Genomic DNA, 19,962 nt, shown 5'->3' with positions numbered 1-19,962 from the left:
TTCAGATCATAGCCCAACAGAGCTGGAACTGGAAAGCCTAGAGACAAGAACCTTCAGATGGAGATTAAAAGACCACCTTTTAGATGATCAGAAAGTTGTGGAAAAGGCACAGAAAAAACTGATAGACTATTTTAAAGATAATGGTGATAAAGGAACAAAGGATAGCGTTGTCTGGGATGCGAGTAAGGCTGTAATAAGAGGGTTTTTTATCCAACAGAATGCAATCAAAAATAGGAATAGAGAGAAAAACAAAGAGGAAATTCTAAAACAGATAATGGTTAACGAACAAAAACTATCACAAAAACCAAATTGTCAAAAAGCGAAGGAAAGAATTAAAATTCTACAAGCCCAGTTTGCTATAATAATAAATAGAGAGGTGGAGTGGAACATTAAAAAACTAAGGCAAAAATTTTTTGAATTTGCGAATAAATCAGGCAAATGGCTTGCCTGGCAAATCAAAAAAAGGAAGGAGCAAGGTGTAATTAATAAAATAACAGTGGAGGGAGTAGAAAGAACCGACTCCAAAGGAATTAAGAGCGAATTCCTCAGCTATTACAGGAATTTGTATAAAGATCAAGAGAAAGTTGGTTTAAGGAGGATAGAGAGATTCTTGAAGGATAAAAGGGTGCAAAAAATCTCAATAGAGGAAAAGCAACGTTTGAATACACCAATTGGAAATGAGGAAATAGAGGAGGCAATTAAAGATTTAAAGAGGGGTAAGGCACCAGGCCCTGACGGATTCACAGCCGGCTACTACAAGGAAATGAAATCTATTTTGGTGGGACCTCTAAAAACGATTATGAACAATATCTTAAAGAAAGGAGAAACCCCAGAGACCTGGAAAGAGGCATATATTACGTTTATCCCCAAACAGGATGCAGATCCAACCCAGGTTAAAAATTACAGACCAATTTCACTCCTAAACACAGATTATAAGATATTTGCAGGAATTCTGGCAAGAAGGCTGAAGATTTTGCTATCAGAAATTATTCACAGGGACCAGGCGGGATTCCTGCCAGGTCGGCAGATGAGAGACAACACAAGAAATATAATTAATATGCTAGAATACCTGTCTGTTAGGATTGACAAACAAGCTATAATGGTGTTTGTAGATGCCGAGAAGGCATTCGATAACGTGATATGGAACTTTATGTTGAAGAACTTAGAACACATGGATGTGGGTAACGATTTCTTTAATGGGGTAAAAGCAATATACACAGAACAGAAGGCCAAATTGATCATAAACAATATGGTGACGGAGGAGATAAGGATACAGAAGACAAGGATGTCCGCTTTCTCCGTTACTATTTATAACTGTGTTAGAAGTCCTTATGAACTCAATAAGACAAAACGATAATATAAAAGGAGTATCAGTAGGACAGAATGTTTATAAGACCAAAGCCTTCGCCGACGACTTAGTAATAATGACAGAAGAACCAGGAACGGCAATAGGGGAAATATTAAAGGAAATAGAACAATTTGGAGAAGTGGCAGGCTTTAAATTAAACAAGACAAAAACGAAAATGATAGGAAAAAACGTGGACCCAAAGATAATTGAAACAATCCAACAACAATCGCAGATAGAGATGGTCAAAAAAGTCAAATATCTCGGCATCTGGTTAACACCTAAAAACATAGACTTATTTAAAAATAATTATGAGCCGATGGGGAAGGAAATAAAGAAAGATTTAGAGAAATGGGGAGGGCTAAAATTGTCACTCTGGGGAAGGATTAATGTAATCAAGATGAATGTCTTATCGAGGTTGATGTTTCTATTCCAGACCATCCCTATAATCAAAGGGAGTCGGATCTTTAAGGAATGGCAAAGGATAGTCTCAAGATTCATATGGCAGGGCAAAAAACCCAGAATTCAGTTTAAATTACTGACAGACGTAAAGGAAAGAGGGGGCTTTGCCCTGCCGGATCTGAAACTGTACTATGAGGCATCATGCCTATGTTGGACAAAAGAATGGGTAAAATTGGTGAATACGGAGCTGCTCGACTTAGAGGGCTTCGATAATAGATTCGGCTGGCACGCGTACTTATGGAAGAACAAAAGGAAAGAACACAAGGGGTTTGCGAATCACATTTTTAGAGGGCCGCTAATCGAAGTTTGGGAAAGATATCAAAATCTGTTAGAGCCGAAAACACCACATTGGCTTTCACCTCTCGAAGTAATGAGTACAAAAACCATTAATATGAGAAGCAATTGGGCAACTTATGATCAGCTACTAACTAAGGTTGAAGGGAAATGGAAGCTAAAACCGTATGAGCAAACAAAGGAACATGTTTACGATTGGCTACATCACCATCAGGTGAATCAGATGTTTAGTAGAGATATCAAAGAAAGAGGCTATGCAGATAAAGACTCAAAATTCCAGACAGAAATAATAAACAATAAAGTGAAAACTATATCTAAGATATATAGGATGTTGTTGGACTGGAATTTAGGCGATGAGGAAGTCAAATCGGTGATGATCCATTGGTCAAGGGATATAGGTCATAGTATACAGTTTGAGGATTGGGAGAAACTTTGGAAGGAGGCGGTAAACTTTACGGCGTGTACTTCGATAAGGGAAAACGTCATGAAGATGTTTTATAGGTGGTACTTGACACCCATGAAATTATCAAAAATGTATAAGGTGGATAATAAGTGCTGGAGATGTAAAGACATAGAGGGCTCCTTCTACCATATGTGGTGGGAGTGCAGAAGGGTGAAACAATTTTGGGAGAAAGTACACACTGAATTGAAGAAGATATTAAAGTACACGTTCATAAAGAAACCAGAAATCTTTCTTCTAGGGATATTAGGACAAGAGATAAAAAAGGAAGATCGCAGATTGGTATACTATGCGGTTACGGCAGCAAGGGTAGTATTAGCCCAGAAGTGGAAACTACGGGAAACCCCAATGGTGGAGGAGTGGAGATCTAAGCTGTCAGATTACGCAGAGTTGGATAGATTAACAGGAAAAGTTAGATACATAAGAGACCAAGTGTTCACCAAAGATTGGGAAAAGTATGTAGATTATCTGGAATGTATTAGTGAAGGGAAAATAACGCTAAAGGGATTTAGAGACGCACTGTGAAAGACTAAGAGTTATTGTGCAAAGCAAACAGGAATTAGGAATCGGTATAATGACAATATAAGTAATGAAACGTGTAATTTTATTTATTGCTTCGAATGATTTACGGACAGGCTGAAGGAAGCCCCGTAAGAGACAACTATGTTATGGATGATATGGAAATGATAATTGCTGTTTATTATTTTTAATTTTTCTTTTCTGTGTATTTTCTTTGTATTTGTGTGTTACCTTGTGTTCTTTTTGGAAATAACTAATAAAAAAGAATGAGGATAAAAAAAAAATAAAAATCCACCAACAGCATACAAATCAATATGGCTAACCTGATCCAAAACACCCACCCACCCCACTCACACATGAAAACAAAGACCACCGCAGCCAACCTCAAATGAACAACCACACCCTAGGCCAACCCCAACCTCTCTCACCACCAAAGGAACACAAGCGAACAACAGAGAACCTGCACAAACAACGCTGACACAAAACCCCACATATATTAGGTAAAATAGAAACATCCCCACCCCACGCTCACCCATCTTTCCCTCCCTCCACCTCTTTCCCCCTTTTCCTCCTAATGTCTCAACAAATGAAACTGATTTGTAAAAATGTTACATGGGGGGCAAAAATACGAGAGACATTACACACACTTTTGCAAATCAAGAAAATCTTTAATAAACAAAAACAAAAAAAACCTATGAAGCTCACTGCGGGGCACAGGGGTCCGCCACTGTCTCTCAGACTAACCTACCTCGCAGGCTTGTTGCTGAGATTAAATGAGACGCGAGAGACCCGTGCATGCCAGGCATAGGCTAACTCCGGCCCTCCAGATGTTTGGGACTACAACTCCCATGATCCCTAGCTAACAGGGCCAGTGGTCAGGGATGATGGGAATTGTAGTCCAAAACATCTGGAGGGCCGAAAAGTTGGGGATGCCTGTTCTATGCATTAAACCAGGGGTCAGCAACTTTTTCAGCAGGGGGCCGGTCCACTGTCCCTCAGACCTTCTGGGGGGCCAGACTATATTTTGAAATAAAATATGAAAAAAAATTCCTATGCCCCACAAATAACGCAAAGATGCATTTTAAATAAAAGGACACATTCTAATCATGTAAAAACATGCTGATTCCCAGACTGTCTGCGGGCCGGATTGAGAAGGTGATTGGGCCGGATCCGGCCCCCGAGCCTTAGTCTGCCTACCCATGCATTAAAAGCTGTGGCAACTGCTAAGATGCCCTTGGGGAGCTGACGCTGCTGGCACATTATATTTTTATTTATTTTGGTACCCCAACACCAGCGATGTCCAACCGGTCAACCGCGACCGACAGGTCGATTCCTGGATGTTTGCGGCTGCACCCTCTCGATCTGCGGCTGTGATAATTAGTGCAGTGAAACTTCCTGATCCCCTCGCCCATCGCTCTTTTGCTCCGTTGTGTCAAATGGGTGGTCTTTAATGGTATATTGCCAACGAGTCAGGAAACGAAAGTACAGTGGTACCTCGGATTACATGCGCTTCAGGTTACATACGCTTCAGGTTACAGACTCTGCTAACCTAGAAATAGTGCTTCAGGTTAAGAACTTTGCTTCAGGATGAGAACAGAAATCGTGCTCTGGCGTGGCAGTGGGAGGCCCCATTAGCTAAAGTGGTTCTTCAGGTTAAGAACAGTTTCAGGTTAAGAACAGACCTCCGGAACGAATTAAGTTCTTAACCCAAGGTACCACTGTATAAATATTTTATAAAGGAGGATAGCTAGGCATGGTGTTGCTAAACTGCATTGCTACATTGTTCTTTCTGCTTGAATAAGAGAATTTTTCATGAGCGACTTGCTTGCTCAGAAAGGAGAGAGGATATGCTTGTGTAAACGAAAAAGCTTTTAGCAGGTGCTGAAAAGAGTATACAGTGGAACCTCGGGTTAAGAACTTAATTTGCTCCGGAGGTCCGTTCTTAACCTGAAACGGTTCTTAACCTGAAGCACCACTTTAGCTAATGGGGCCTCCTGCTGCTGCCGGAGCACAATTTCTGTTCTCATCCTGAAGCAAAGTTCTTAACCCGAGTTATTATTTCTGGGTTAGCGGAGTCTGTAACCTGAAGCGTATGTAACCCGAGGTACCACTGCAGTCATTTCCATCGCGTCGTTGTGAAAGGTGAGCAATTCCACACACACACCCCCAACAGAACTGCAACAGATTCCAGACCACGCCCCCCCCCAAAGTTAACAACTCAGGCTTTCCCACCCCCCAAAAAATGGGTAGATCACTGCCAGTTTTTTACAGATCGCAGTTGCTTGGGAGTTGGAAGTCCCTGCCCAATACCATCCTTCACGTCGCAGTGCAAGGTGCTGTACATCAGAATTATAAGGATATGCATGGAAATTCAACCAAGGGGAAGCGAGGAAGTCACTTAACAATGTTATTAAGTGTAATTTTAATAAGGTTATGATTTATGTTTGTTTGTGTGTTTTGTTTGTGTATAATTTTGTGAAACTTAATTAAAAAAATTAGGGAATGACACTGATTGACACACAGACACACGCACACATAAATGCACAGACTAATGATTTGACTGGATATCCTTCAAACTGTGAGGTCGCCTCACCCCCCCCCCCCCAATTCCCACTTGACAGCTTCGAACTGCGGAAACTGGCACTCATTACAGGTGCCACATAACACGCGACCCACCTATGTGAGAAATCCATCTCTCGAGCGTGGCAGCACTCCTGCATTCTTGAACGCTCTTGCCTGTCGAATGTACCCTCTCCGAAGACCGCCAAAAACATTTTTGTTTAAGCCGCAAGCATGGCCAAACTCGTCCCTCCCATCACCCCTAGCTAACAGGACCGGTGGTCAGGGATGATGGGAACTGTAGTCCCAAAACATCTGGAGGGCCGAGTTTGGCCAGGCATTGCTGATGTAGGTCTCCTTCTGTTCTTAGTTTGTTGCCGATTTAATCTTTCAAAGAGTTGCTTTTGCTGACGTTGTCTCATTTTCTTTCGAGAACCGCTTTGAGGTTTGTTTTTTTAAAAAGACCACAATCAAATAGTGCATAAATTTTGCAAAATAAAAAAAAAACAACCCAAATACAGTGGTGCCCCGCAAGACGAATGCCTCGCAAGACGGAAAACTCGCTAGACGAAAGGGTTTTCCGTTTTGGAGGCGCTTCGCAAAACGAATTTCCCTATGGGCTTGCTTCACAAGACGAAATGTCTTGCGAGTTCCTGTGGGTTCCCCCCCTTTTTCTAAGCCGCTAAGCCTCTTATCAGCTGATCCGATAAGCCGCTAAAAGCCGCTAATCCGTCAATGGGCTTGCTTCGCGAGACGAAAAAACCGCTAGACAAAGAGACTCGCGGAACGGATTCTTTTTGTCTTGCGAGGCACCACTGCAGTGCATAAATTTTGCAAAATAAAAATAACAACCCAAATACCACACCATTCGCCGGCCTCACTTACCCAGATATCGAACTTGCCAGGGAAGAAACGCTCAGGGATGCGGGCGGCGTAGAGACCAGCTCCTGCGATGTACATGACAGCCATCAGGAAGAACCAGCCCATCTGCCCGACGGTGGTGGCTTTCACAAAGCCTTCAGCGATGGTGAAATGCATGGTGGGTACCACCCCACTCAGACCGAGCCCCAGGAAGACCCCTGCGAGGAGGAGAAATGGGAGATCTCAAGCACGTACCATATTTTTGGCTCTATAAGATTCACTTTTTCCCTCCTAAAAAGTAAGGGGAAATGTGTGTGCGTCTTATGGAGCGAATGCAGGCTTCGCAGCTATACCAGAAGCCAAAATAGCAAGAGGGATCGCTGCTTTCGCTGTGCAGCGATCCCTCTTGTTGTTCTGGCTTCTGAGATTCAGAATATTGTTTTTCTTGTTTTCCTCCTCCAAAAACTAAGTGCGTCTTATGGTTTGGCGCGTCTTATAGAGCAAAAAATACGGTATTCAGGGAATTGGCTGAGATGACTGGCAGAATCCGAGACCAAAGAGAAGAGTTGGTGGAAGAAGAGTGGAAGAAATTTAAAGTTTATCTTCAGAAATATTGTAAAATTAAGGAATGTTAGAAAGATGTTGGGAAAAAAATTATGTGGTTTTAGCAGAAAGGATATAAAGGATTAAGTAAAAATGAATTGGTGAAAGAGAGAAGGTAAAATTATAATATGTTAAGATAAATTATCAGGATAAAAACAAAGTTGGAAGGATTTGCTGGAATATTTAACTGAATTAGAATACAAAAATGGGAGGCGTGAGGAAGTCAAGGAAATAAGTGAATGTAAGTAAGCGAGTTAAAGGTTTGACTTGTTTTTATTTTTATTTTTCCTGTTTTTTGATGTGTTGTTTTCTTTACTTTTCTATTTCTTCTCTTTAACCTTTAAAATCTTAATAAAAATTTATTTTTAAAATAAATATAAATAAATGCGGTATTCAGAAAGGAAAGCACCAGAAATAAGGCAGCCTTTCCCACCTTCAAGGGAAATTTCTCCCGCGGTACTGATGTCCTTTACAGAGAGCCGCCCTACCTGCCCTCGTCTGCCTGTGCTTCGGCGTTGCAAACCGGTCCCACTGTGCGACGATGATGGCTGAGATACCCAGCACACATACAATGGAGAGGTAGATAAGTCGGGGCTGCGGGGAGCAGTAGAAAGAGTAGTACAGCCAGGGGACAAAGCTCCCCATGATCAGCAGAGCTATCCCAGAATAATCCAACCTAGCAAGGAAACAAACAGAAACCAGATGGAAGTGAGAGGCGTATTGCATATTCCGGAAATGGCAAGTCAAGTTTGCTTCGGGAAAGGAGATACTATCTTTTTTCTACAATCCATAAAGGTAAAGCTAAAGGGACCCCTGACCGTTAGGTTCAGTAGTGGCCGACTCTGGGGTTGCGGTGCTCATCTCGCTTTATTGGCCAAGGGAGCCGGTGTACAGCTTCCGGGTCATGTGGCCAGCATGACTAAGCCGCTTCTGGCGAACCAGAGCAGCACACGGAAACGCCGTTTACCTTCTTGCCGGAGCGGTACCTATTTATCTACTTGCACTTTGACGTGCTTTCGAACTGCTAGGTTGACAGGAGCAGGGACCGAACAACGGGAGCTCACCCCGTCATTGCAGGGATTAGAACCACCGACCTTCTAATCGGCAAGTCCTAGGCTCTGTGGTTTAACCCACAGCACCACCCACATCCCCGCATCTACAATCCATAGGGGCTATCGATTTTGACTACTGTACAAACACCTGCATTTCAGTTGGTGTGAAGACAAAAATGCCAGGAAAGAGGAATTAGGTGTAATTCCTGAACTGCGGGGGGGGGGGGGGTTGGACTAGATGACCCATGGGGTCTCTTTCAAACTCTATAATTTTACGATTCTATGAATGAAGTAAACTCACTATAATGTTCAGCTATAATAATAATATATTACTTATACCCCGCCCATCTGGCTGGGTTTCCCCAGCCACTCTGGGCAGCTCCCAACAGAACATTAAAAACACGATAAAATATCAAATGTTAAAAAGTTCTCTAAGCAGGGCTGCCTTCAGATGTCTTCTAAAAGACAGATAGTTGTTAGTTTCCTTGACGTCTGATGGGAGGACGTTCCACAGGGTGGGCGCCACCACCGAGAAGGCCCTCTGCCTGGTTCCCAGTAACCTCACTTCTCGCAATGAGGGAACCGCCAGAAGGCCCTCGGAGCTGGACCTCACTGTCCGGGCAGAACGATGGGGGATGGAGACGCTCCTTCAGGGATACTGGACTGAGGCCATTTAGGGCTTGAAAGGTCAGCACCAACACTTTGAATTGTGCTCGGAAACGTACTGGGAGCCAATGCAGGTCTTTCAGGACTGGTGTTATGTGGTCTTGGCGGCAGCTCCCAGTCACCCAGTTGGGGCATTCTGGATTAGATGTAGATTCAAAGTTCAAACCTGTCTTTGGGTTCATGAACAGCAGCACTGCCAGGGGCTGGTTCTGCTCTTACTCTCATTTTAAGCCTTTCTACCTACTAAGTGGGACGTGGGTGGCGCTGTGGGTAAAACCTCAGCGCCTAGGACTTTCCGATCGCATGGTCGGCGGTTCGAATCCCCGCGGCGGGGTGAGCTCCCGTCGTTCGGTCCCAGCACCTGCCCACCTAGCAGTTCGAAAGCACCCCCAAGTGCAAGTAGATAAATAGGGACCGCTTACCAGCGGGAAGGTAAATGCTTTTCCATGCGCTGCTCTGGCTCGCCAGATGCAGCTTCGTCACGCTGGCCACGTGACCCGGAAGTGTCTGCGGACAGCGCTGGCTCCTGGCCTCTAGAGTGAGATGAGCGCACAACCCTAGATTCTGGCAAGACTGGCCCGTACGGGCAGGGGTACCTTTACCTTTACACTTCTTAAAAAATAAAGAATGGATCGAAAATTTTAAAATTGCTTTGTTGATGACTTGGTTAAATAAAACAATGGGGGTCTTATTACTGAATTTGCTGGTCTACTTCTCTACTTACCTACTAAGTAGGTATGCATTAAAAACATACACATGCATCACAGCTGCCCCAAATTGATCTACATTTCCCATAGCAGCCCAAAAAAACCCCTGTAACAGTTAAGTGTCTTAATCGACCCAGGTTTCAATTCCAGGTTGACTTACTTGGAAAACGTCCGGGACACCTTCTCCGAATGGCAATAGACTGTATGGAAAAGCCAGGAAAAGCTGAGGCAGAGCACAGCCCCGAGGAAAAACATCCCAAAGACCACCTTTTCCTGCAGAGGAGCCATGAAGTACATGTTCGGCCGGAGCATGGTCAGGATCCCCAGGCAAAGGAACAGCACAAAACCTGGAGCGGAAATGCAGAGCAGAGAGGGAAAGAGAGGAGGGAGGGAGGGAGGGAGTCCTGTTAGCTGATTTATCAAAAGGCCAACCAGTCTCTGTTATAGTATTTGGCACCCAGTATACCTGAAGCAGCATCTCCACCCCAATCGTCCAGCCCGGACACTGAGGTCCAGCTCCGAGGGCCGTCTGGCAGTTCCCTCCCTGCAAGAAGTGAGCTTACAGGGAACCAGACGGAGGGCCTTCTCAGTGGTGGCACCCACCCTGTGGAACGCCCTCCCAGCAGATGTCAATTGTCCAGTAGTGCCTTAGAGACCAACTAAGTTTGTTCTGGGTATAAGCCAGGCTTCCTCAACCTCGGCCCTCCAGATGTTGTTGGCCTACAACTCCCATGATCCCTAGCTAGCAGGACCAGTGGTCAGGGATGATGGGAATTGTAGTCTCAAAACATCTGGAGGAGTGAGGCTGATGAAGCCTGGTATAAGTTCTTGTGTATCTGAAGAAGTGTGTATGCACATGAAAGCTTGTACCCAGAACAAACGTAGTTGGTCTCTAAGGTGCTACTGGAGAAATTTATTATATAACCAATGCAATAAAAATCCAGGAAAACAAAACCCGATAAAAACCAGGAGAATGGGAGCTGGCACATTAAAACTAAAACCAAGACAGCATTGGGAGGAATTCCAGCGCAGAGCATAAGTTCCCCAGAATAAAAAAGGTTATTAAGAGCACATCTGAAGATTTTAAGCAAGGGGTGGACATAAATGTATCTGGGGAAGGAGACTCCGTGCTCTTCAGCACTGTCCCAAAAAGTTCCGCTAGCTCCAGTTTATGGAGCAGTGCCTATAAGCCCTGGCTGGGGCTGATCAGAAGTGGCCTTGAAAACAGCTACACAACACTTCATTGGCTACCCCTGCACTAAGGGGGCAGAGGCCATCTCAGCCCCAAAACATGAACCCAGACTGAGGAGGATGCAAATAATTGCAGCTCCTTCTATGAAGAGGTGGAGAGGCCAGCGCTCTCAAACTGATCAGGCCAAGTCGCCTGTGGCTCTCCATCTGTCATGGATGCTTTAGTCGAGATTCCTGCTTGGCAGCGGGTTGGACTAGATGACCCTTGTGTTCCCTTCCAAGTCTACAAACTGATGATGACGATGATCAGCCACTGTGAAAAGTCCCTGAGTTAGTCAGAAGGCTTTCCCATTCTAGAAATAAGCTGGGAGGAAGGAATAAAATACTAGGCACCTAAGGAACTATCATATTTTCCCAGCCCATCTAAATGATGGTCCGCATTAACAGACTTGAGGTGGTTTGGGACCAAATACGTGTATCATGGCTTAGGGCCCTGGTATTTACGGGACTGCCTCTCCTGGTCTGCCCTGCAGAGGACCTTAAGTTTAGGTCCTTAATAACCATAGTTTAGAGGTCCCGGGCCCTAAGGAAGTCAGACTATCCTCCACCAGGGTCAGGGCCTTCTCAGTGATGGCTCCAACCTGATGGAATGCTTTGTCCCATAAGACTAGGGCCCTGTGGGATTGAACCTCCTTCCATCAGGCCTGTAAGACAGAGCTATTCCGCCTGGCCTTTAATTTGAATTCAGCCTGATCTTTTATTTCCCTTTTCTTCCCTCCTCCTCCCCTTTTATGAAGATTTCCCGCTCTGAGACCCCACAGCTAATTCTCCCCTGGTCTCCTCGCTGGCCCAAGTAGGACCAATTCAGCCAGCTAGCCCCGGGGATTATCTAATGCTTATTAGATGGATTTCCCCTAAACTGATTTCTGAACTTTGAATTTTATTGTTATTCATGTTTTTATACTGTATTTTATGCTGCTTTTACAATCAGGTGTTTTAAATTTGTTGTTAGCCGCCCTGAGCCCGGTTTTTGAACTGAGAAGGGTGGGGTATAAATAAAAAATTATTATTATTTATTATTACCAAACGGCCTTGCTTAAACAGTGAGACCTCTGGGGAAAGCACAATACAGTGGGACCTTGGTTTAAGAACAGCTTAGTTTATGAACAACTTGGATTAAGAACGCTGCAAACCCGGAAGTCGGTGTTTTGGTTTGTTAACTTTGCCTTGGAAGCAGAACATGTTGAATGTGTTCCATTTGTAAATTGAGTCCCCCACTGCTACGGGAAAGCACGCCTTTGTTTAAGAACACTTTGGTTTAAGAATGGACTTCTGGAACGGATGAAGTTCGTAAACCAAGGTACCACTGTATACAGTTCCTTCCCTAAGACCCTTACGCTGTTCATAGGAACGATTTGCACGATACACGAGATCCCCACAACGTAGATCACATTGAAGCCCAGAATCGGGTAGAGAAGAGGGGCAGGATGACGAGGAGGAGGACAATTCTAGATCCAAATTCTAGATCCACTACCTTTGTGGACAATTCCAGTGCCCCAAGGGAAGAAAAAGTCGCAGTGGGGGAGAGATGGTCCCTCTCAAAATTAACACAGGTACCAGAGATCCAGAGTATTAAAGTAGGAGCCAGAGAGTCAGGGTCACCTAGCAAGTGGGTCCAAATGTTGCCCGTCTCCGTGTGGATGCGGAAGATGCTCTTGAAGCAGGCTCTGAAAGAGGGCATGGGGGGCCGGTGCCCGTGCAGGAGGTAATCATTATCTTTCAGCCAGTCGGGCAGCACGTCGTAGGGGATGACCCTCCAGCGGCCTTCCCAGACCTGCAACACACCAAACCATGCGGGGCAGTCAGTACCTGGGAGCGCATTGGCACAAGGAGCGTCTCCACCCCCATCGTTCTACCCGGATACTGAGGTCCAGCGCCAAGGGCCTTCTGGCAGTTCCCTACCTGGAAGAAGTGAGGTTGCAGGGAACCAGGCAGAGGGCCTTCTCGGTGGTGGAAGACATCTGAAGGCAGCCCTGTTTAGGGAAGCTTTTAATGTTTAACAGACTGCTGTATTTTGATACTTTGTTGGAGTCTGCCCAGAGTGGCTGGGAGCCCAGCCAGATGGGCAGGATATAAATAATAAATTATTATTATTATTATTATTATTATTATCAAACTCAAACTCGATTTGCCGTGCTCCTGTTTGGCTTGCAAAGTAAGGAAGAAAGCCAGAGAACATAGCATACCCAGCTCTGCAGCTGAAACAATGGAAGCCTACAGCCCCAATACCGGCTTAGAGCGCCAACCCAAAGTTACCTTGTATACAAATTCTTCCATTTTCTCCATTGCATGATGCGCCTGCAGAGGGAGGGTCAGCACACGAACCTCCTCCTCCTCTTCCTCCTGAGTTGCTGGGCATGGCTGGTCTGGAACCTAGGAGGAGGAGAAGATCACACAGCCTGAGCAAAGGGCAAGGGGTCAGACTGAAAATGCTCTGGAATATTAAAGAGATATTCCAAACTCATGGGTTCCTTTCGGACCACCTGTTTATAGAGCGTTTGTCCTGACTGGTTTGCAGGGAGCTTGGCAAAGCACACATTATCCCACATCTTACAGTACAACTTTCCCAGCAATTTCATCATTATTATTATTATTATTATAAAACCTTTTTTTAAAAAAACACAACACCTAGTGGGACTTGACATCTTTCCGCAGGGCCTGCAAGACAGAGCTGTTCCACCTGGCCTTTGGTTTGGACTCAGTCTGACCCTTATGTTTCCCTCCCTTTACGGTGAGGAGATTTCACCCCTCCCATATCCAAGAATCTGCTGATGTTCTCTGCTGATTCTCCAGAGAGGAGGGGCAGTTTTCTGCTCTCTACTTATTCCGCTCCAGCCTCACATCAAAGTGTCGGGGAGAGAGACACACACACACACACTGAGTGTGTGAGAGAGATTGTGTGTATAGATAAGGTTGCTGCTAAGAGGAGCTGCAGACACTCAGTGCAGTTCGGCATTTTCGTTTAGACCTCATTTAGCTCTGTATATAGCTGTGTAGTATAGTTGTAGATAGAATAAAGAAGACATTCTACAGAGCTGCTCTCCGAGTCGTTTATGCTCTGCTATACTCTGCTGTAGGATGACTGTCTTCTTGTGGAAGTGAATCAACTCTAAGCTGTGAGCCCACAGCACTTTGATCTGTTCCTGTGCAGAAGGTGGTCTCTGGAAGTGCTACCCAGCTCGCCTAGCCCAGTCGGGCTGAAGTGGATAGGTCCAGTTGGTGACACTGGCTCAAGGGCGGTGCTGACATACGGTTTTGATCTATGGGCTACTATTAAAATGAGGCTGCATTTTAACCTGTATTTTAAATTGGGTTTTTTTCTCTCCCCACCCCCTTTTTTCCCTTACAGTGGTACCTCGGGTTAAGAACTTAATTCCTTCCAGAGGTCCGTTCTTAACCTGAAACTGTACTTAACCTGAAGAACCACTTTCGCTAATGGGGCCTCCTGCTGCCGCCGTGCCACCAGAGAATGATTTCTGTTCTCATCCTGAAGCAAAGCTCTTAACCTGAAGCACTATTTCTGGGTTAGCGGAGTCTGTGACCTGAAGTGTATGTAATCTGAAGCGTATGTAACCTGATGTACCCCTGTATTATGTTTTTACAGTGATTTTATTGGTGTTAGCTGCCCTGAGCCTGGCTCTGGCCGGGGATGGTGGGGTATAAATATTTATTATTATTATTATTATTATTATTATTATTATTATTATTATTATTATTGGGTGGGTCTGTGGGGAAGTGGGTTTCATGCACAAGACCTCCACAGCACAAGGTGAGATTTTATTTCCTGTGCTTCAGATTTAAGAGGCTCTTTATCAACCACACCAGCCCAGCAAATATGGATGTCATGATTTAGGCACCATTTCTTTCCCTTATTGGTGATTGTTTGTTTGCTTTGTGTGTTGGGGGGGGTGTGTGCAATACCCTGTTACTGCACTTTTGGGTTGTTCATAACGGAGATATCTAAATAAAACAGTAACAGCACTGCCTGAAATTGCTTGAAGGTGATTGAAGCCCACTTGACACCAGAAAACATCTCCAGTTTTGTACAGGGCAGTATAGGAGGGCCACAGACAGACAGCAAGCGAGGAGCGCCTGGTAAGCAGCAGGAGAAGACTCAGCCATCAGAGAACTCCAGTCACCCAAAGGGAACCCCCTCTGTGACTGTCTGCACATGTAACAAGACCGGTCTCACCCTGCTGCAGCCATAATCCCAGATTTCCTTTGCAGAAAGGATTAAAGGTAACGGCATTTCCTCGTCTGATGCTAAGAGGGCAACTCAAATTGGCAAGCTCCATTTCTCTCCTTGGCTGGGGCCCAGGAAACAAACTCGCAGCCCGCCAAAGCAGAACAGAGGAGGGCAGGCTCTCCTTTTCAGCCGCCCGTCTCCTACAAGGTGGGCATCGGCGTAGGAGGGCTGTTCACCAGCTCAAAGCTCTGCCTGCTACGTTCTCAGCACAATGAGGAAAAAACAAGGCAGGTTTGCAGTTGCAAGGAGAAGTGGGACTGTAAGAGGAAGCGTAATCTTGCGAGTTGCATCGCACGGGCAGTTCTGCAAATGGGCAAAGGTTGGAAGCTGCAGCCTTGCAAAGCCTGAAGGCTCTCAGTCCAGCACTGCAGAAGACTCTGCGAAATCTATACATTCCTGCTGTGAGAAAATGCCGCAAGGGCCGCTTTTGCCCTACACACGGCGCGCCCCCCCAGACCTGGAGCCCTCCAGATGTTTGGAACAAAGTCTCCCATCAGCCCCAGGTGTGGTGGCCGAGCCCAAAACATCTGAAGGGCATCGGATTGCAGAAGAAGGGCCTATCTTAATCAAATGCCATTGAGCTCCTACGTTTAATGCTAGTAATTCTACTGGTGTGTTCAAAGGATTGGGAAGACCTTCTCAGCCATATTGGTCCCTGGATGCTCCTGGGCCGGTCGCTTTCACCCATTCTAAACAATTATATTGTAATATGCCAAGAGATGTGGACCCAGCACTGCGCAGAATCACAGCACCGATAGGCTAGGTGAAGGTCAAAACGAAGGATCACATAAGCTGCCAAGATTACAGCTACAAAGCCGCTAATAGGATTCGCCAGTATATTTATGGTTGTTTGACAAAGACATGGAAAGAGCCTTAATGCCTAGAATGAAGACTGAGAGACTTGATTGGGCTCTGCTAACTATACTATCACTGGCAAACTATCATTTTATGAAACCAATATATATATATATAAATAAATTCCTTCCAGTAGCACCTTAAAGACCAAATCAAATTTATTTATTTACGGCTATTAGCCCATAAAATATGTACAAACATAAAAGCACAGAAACATAAAAACCAATACATCTAACAACAGAAGGGGAACACCACGATGCAAGGGTGGGTCATTGAGCAGTGACAAATAACAGCTTGGGGCCCGGAAAGATCCAAGGGACGGTTCACAGAAAAAGGAGAACTGGAGACGAGACCTTAGAGACCAACTAACCTATCTGAAGAAGTGTGCATGCGCACAAAAGCTCATACCAATAAGAAACTTAGTTGGTCTCTAAGGTGCTACTGGAAGGATTTTATTTTTTGTTTCGACTACGGCAGACCAACACGCCTACCTACCTGTAACTATCATTGTATGGTATCTTGGAAGCGGGGCTTTCTCTGGGGTAGGGACAACCTTCTGGAACTTTCTCTCCCTTGCCCCTTGCCAAATGGGAGGAACCAATGCGATGAGCTTCAAATGACAACTGGAACATCACCTGTTTTCTCTCTGTTTTCCACGACCCTCAATTGTTCTGCTATGCTCTTGCTGGGATTTTATGGTTTCATATGGCACTGGTGTTTTTAGGAAGGGTGCACACCATATATTTAAAGTATACACAGAATAAATCCTGGGAACGGCTGTTTACTCCTCACAGAGCTACAATTCCCAGCACCCTTAACTAAAGTTCCCAAGGTGTTTGGGGGGAGTGTACAGACATTGTGGTGTCTGGGTGTATATAACACAGAGACACACAAACACCTCTATTATATTTGTTATCTTTTTGTAAACCACTTGCAGACTTTTCTGGTGACGAACATGAAATAAAACGATGGATGTGTTCCCATCACAAATTCAGACACATCTCCTTGTAACAAGGAGGGGGGGCTTGCGAAGACCCTGATCGCCCTCCTCCGGCCTTATTTATTCCCAGTGGAAAATGCAAAGTTCCCTGGAAGTACAATGCTTAAATCCTGCCATGCTTGTATGAAGAAGAAGAAGAGGAGTTTGGATTTGATATCTCGCTTTATCACTCCCCTTCAGGAGTCTCAAAGCGGCTCACATTCTCCTTTCCCTTCCTCCACGACAACAAACACTCTGTGAAGTGAGTGGGGCTGAGAGACTTCAGAGAAGTGTGACTGGCCCAAGGCCACCCAGCAGCTGCAGGTGGAGGAGCGGAGACGCAAACCTGGTTCCCCAGATTACAAGACTACAGCTCTTAACCACTACACCACACTGGCTCTCTGGTTTATATATTTATATATGGTTCATATTTACTTATTTAGAAGGATTCGTAAATTACTTTAAGAGCAGTGTGCAAATAAAGCAGAAGATAAAGCAAAGCTAAAATCCACAGAACATTACAAAAACACACATGCCTAAACATCCATCATTACAAAGCAATAAAACCAGCAAAACTAATACAGGAAATTATTATTAATTATTATTACTATTACTATTATTTGTATTTCTCGATAGGCTTTTGGGTTGCAAGCAACTATAGCAATATAGCAAGAGCACTTGTCTAATGTCAGTAACTAAAAAGGTAAAGGGACCCCTGACCATTAGGTCCAGTCATGGCCGACTCTGGGGTTGTGGCATTCATCTCGCTTTATTGGCTGAGGGAGCCGGCATACAGCTTCCGGGTCATGTGGCCAGCATGACTAAGCCGCTTCTGGCGAACCAGAGCAGCGCACAGAAACGCCGTTTACCTTCCAGCCAGAGCGGTACCTATTTATCTACTTGCACTCTGAGGTGCTTTCGAACTGCTAGGTTGGCAGGAGCAGGGACCGAGCAACAGGAGCTCACCCCGTCGCAGGGATTTGAACCGCCAACCTTCTGATGGGCAAGTCCTGGGCTCTGCGGTTTAACCCACAGCGCCACCCGCATCCCTATGTCAGTAACTGGGGCATGCTAAAATACATGTGTCGGCATGCAGATAGAAGATCAACCTTTAAAGGTATTTCTTTATGGTCCAGTACAGTGGTACCTCGGGTTAAGTACTTAATTCATTCCGGAGGTCCGTTCTTAACCTGAAACACCACTTTAGTTAATGGGGCCTCCTGCTGCTGCTGCGCCGCCGGAGAACAATTTCTGTTCTCCTCCTGAAGCAAAGTTCTTAAACTGAGGTGCTATTTCTGGGTTAGCAGATTCTGTAACCTGAAGCGTCTGTAATCCGAGGTACCACTGTATACCTGAAGGAGCGTCTCCACCCATCATTCTGCCCTGACACAGAGGTCCTTCTCCAAGGGCCTTCTGGCGGTTCCCTACCTGTGAGAAGTGAGGTTACAGGGAACCAGGCAGAGGGCCTTCTCGGTGGTGGCGCCCGCTCTGTGGAACGCCCTCCCAGCAGATGTCAAAGACAACAACAACTACCAGATTTTCAGAAGACATCTGAAGGCAGCCCTGTTTAGGCAAGCTTTTAATGTTTGATGTATTTTAATATTTTGTTGGAAGCCACCCAGAGTGGCTGGGGAAACCCAGCCAGATGGGCTGGGTATAAAGAATAAATTATTATTATGTTTTTATTATCATGACATGCATATCCTGCCTTTTCTCCAGGCAGCTGAGGGTGGTGCATGCATGGTCCCCGCCCTTCCCCATATTATTCCCCCCCCCCACCACCCTGTAAGGCATTAATCTGAAAGTAGCTTTTCTTTAATGGGCTTTAGCATCTCTCTGGCAGGAAGCTTACTTACAATGGCCGAACTGGTTGCCGCTTGGTCTCCTTTCTCCTCTAAGAGGGGTCCGAGCTCAGCCAGCTCCACAAGTTCCCTCTCCCTGCCATTAGCTGAAGGCCCATTTCCTTGGCTGGCAACTGAGGCTTTGCGGGACGACATTTGGGCAACGCAGACACAGGCCTCTTCCCCTTTCCGAAGTCAGATGAACAGCAGGCACCCTGAAGAAGACTCTCACTAGGAAGAAGAACAAGTTAATTTGTAAAACGGTCTGCTTCTGAAAAGAGGTGTCCCCCCCCCCTCCAGACACATATTAGATGTTCCTCCTCAGAGAAGCTTGGAACACTTCCAGATTCTCCTCTTTCTTCATTAACTGAATAGAGCTGTCACCCAGTTAAAGGCATCTTAGCAGATTAATTGCACAAGTTTCGGTAAACCTAATCTGTATCACGGGGGTGGGGGAAAGTGCTGAATGGTGGGGCAGGGAAATTATTTCAGCGATTGCGGAAGATTAATTTTTTTAAATTTAATATTGGCACGCTGCTTTTCCAGCAACAACACTGAGCTCAAAGCAGCTCACCATAACAACGAAACAACACTTCCATCAATATATCTGTCTCCAAAATCACAATGCCATGCAAGTAAAGCAAAAGCGGAACATTCAATAAGCAAGTAACGCAGATAAACACAAGCTCAGAAAAATTCAGAAATGGCTTTTCAGAAATGGCTGCTGAGCAAAACCCAGTTTCACTTGGCACAATCTCCCTGGGAAGTGTGCTTATATCACAGCAGATTGAAAGATGCATTCACTGTGTGAGATAGGAAGGATATTCCATCTAGGTTACTGCACTTAAGGGTCATTTCAAGTAGTTAAAACACTCACTCTGCTTTACAGCTCAGTACACGGGTGGCACTGTGGGTAAAACCTCAGCGCCTAGGACTTGCCGATCGCATGGTCGGCGGTTCGAATCCCCGCGGCGGGGTGCGCTCCCGTCGTTCGGTCCCAGCGCCTGCCAACCTAGCAGTTCGAAAGCACCCCCGGGTGCAAGTAGATAAATAGGGACCGCTTACCAGCGGGAAGGTAAATGGCGTTCCGTGTGCTGCGCTGGCTCACCAGATGCAGCTTGTCACGCTGGCCACGTGACCCGGAAGTGTCTCCGGACAGCGCTGGCTCCCGGCCTCTAGAGTGAGATGAGCGCACAACCCTAGAGTCTGGCAAGACTGGCCCGTACGGGCAGGGGTACCTTTACCTTTACACTTCTTAAAAA

General features: G+C 45.4%; 1 protein-coding gene across 2 annotated transcripts in view; it reads right to left on the bottom strand.

The window, feature by feature from the left end:
- The window catches only part of LOC310827813 (adiponectin receptor protein 1), a 38,043-nt gene that overhangs the window by 9,438 nt on the left and 8,643 nt on the right, over positions 1-19,962 (bottom strand). For both annotated transcript variants that reach the window (XR_014556499.1, XM_083704292.1), the window contains exons 3-8: positions 18,716-18,931; positions 13,036-13,152; positions 12,382-12,553; positions 9,689-9,875; positions 7,592-7,779; positions 6,525-6,718 (exon numbers count right to left, since the gene is read on the bottom strand). Coding sequence is in view for 1 of the 2 variants with exons in the window: in XM_083704292.1 (XP_083560418.1) it covers positions 6,525-6,718; positions 7,592-7,779; positions 9,689-9,875; positions 12,382-12,553; positions 13,036-13,152; positions 18,716-18,856 (999 nt within the window). In the remaining variant the exon portion in view is untranslated. The remainder of the gene's footprint in view (positions 1-6,524; positions 6,719-7,591; positions 7,780-9,688; positions 9,876-12,381; positions 12,554-13,035; positions 13,153-18,715; positions 18,932-19,962) is intronic.

This window comes from Podarcis gaigeae (genome assembly GCF_964106915.1).
Source record: "Podarcis gaigeae genome assembly, chromosome: 12".
NCBI classification, from domain to species: domain Eukaryota; kingdom Metazoa; phylum Chordata; class Lepidosauria; order Squamata; family Lacertidae; genus Podarcis; species Podarcis gaigeae.
Note: the sequence above shows the minus strand (reverse complement) of the source record. Positions and strands in the feature narration are given on the sequence as shown.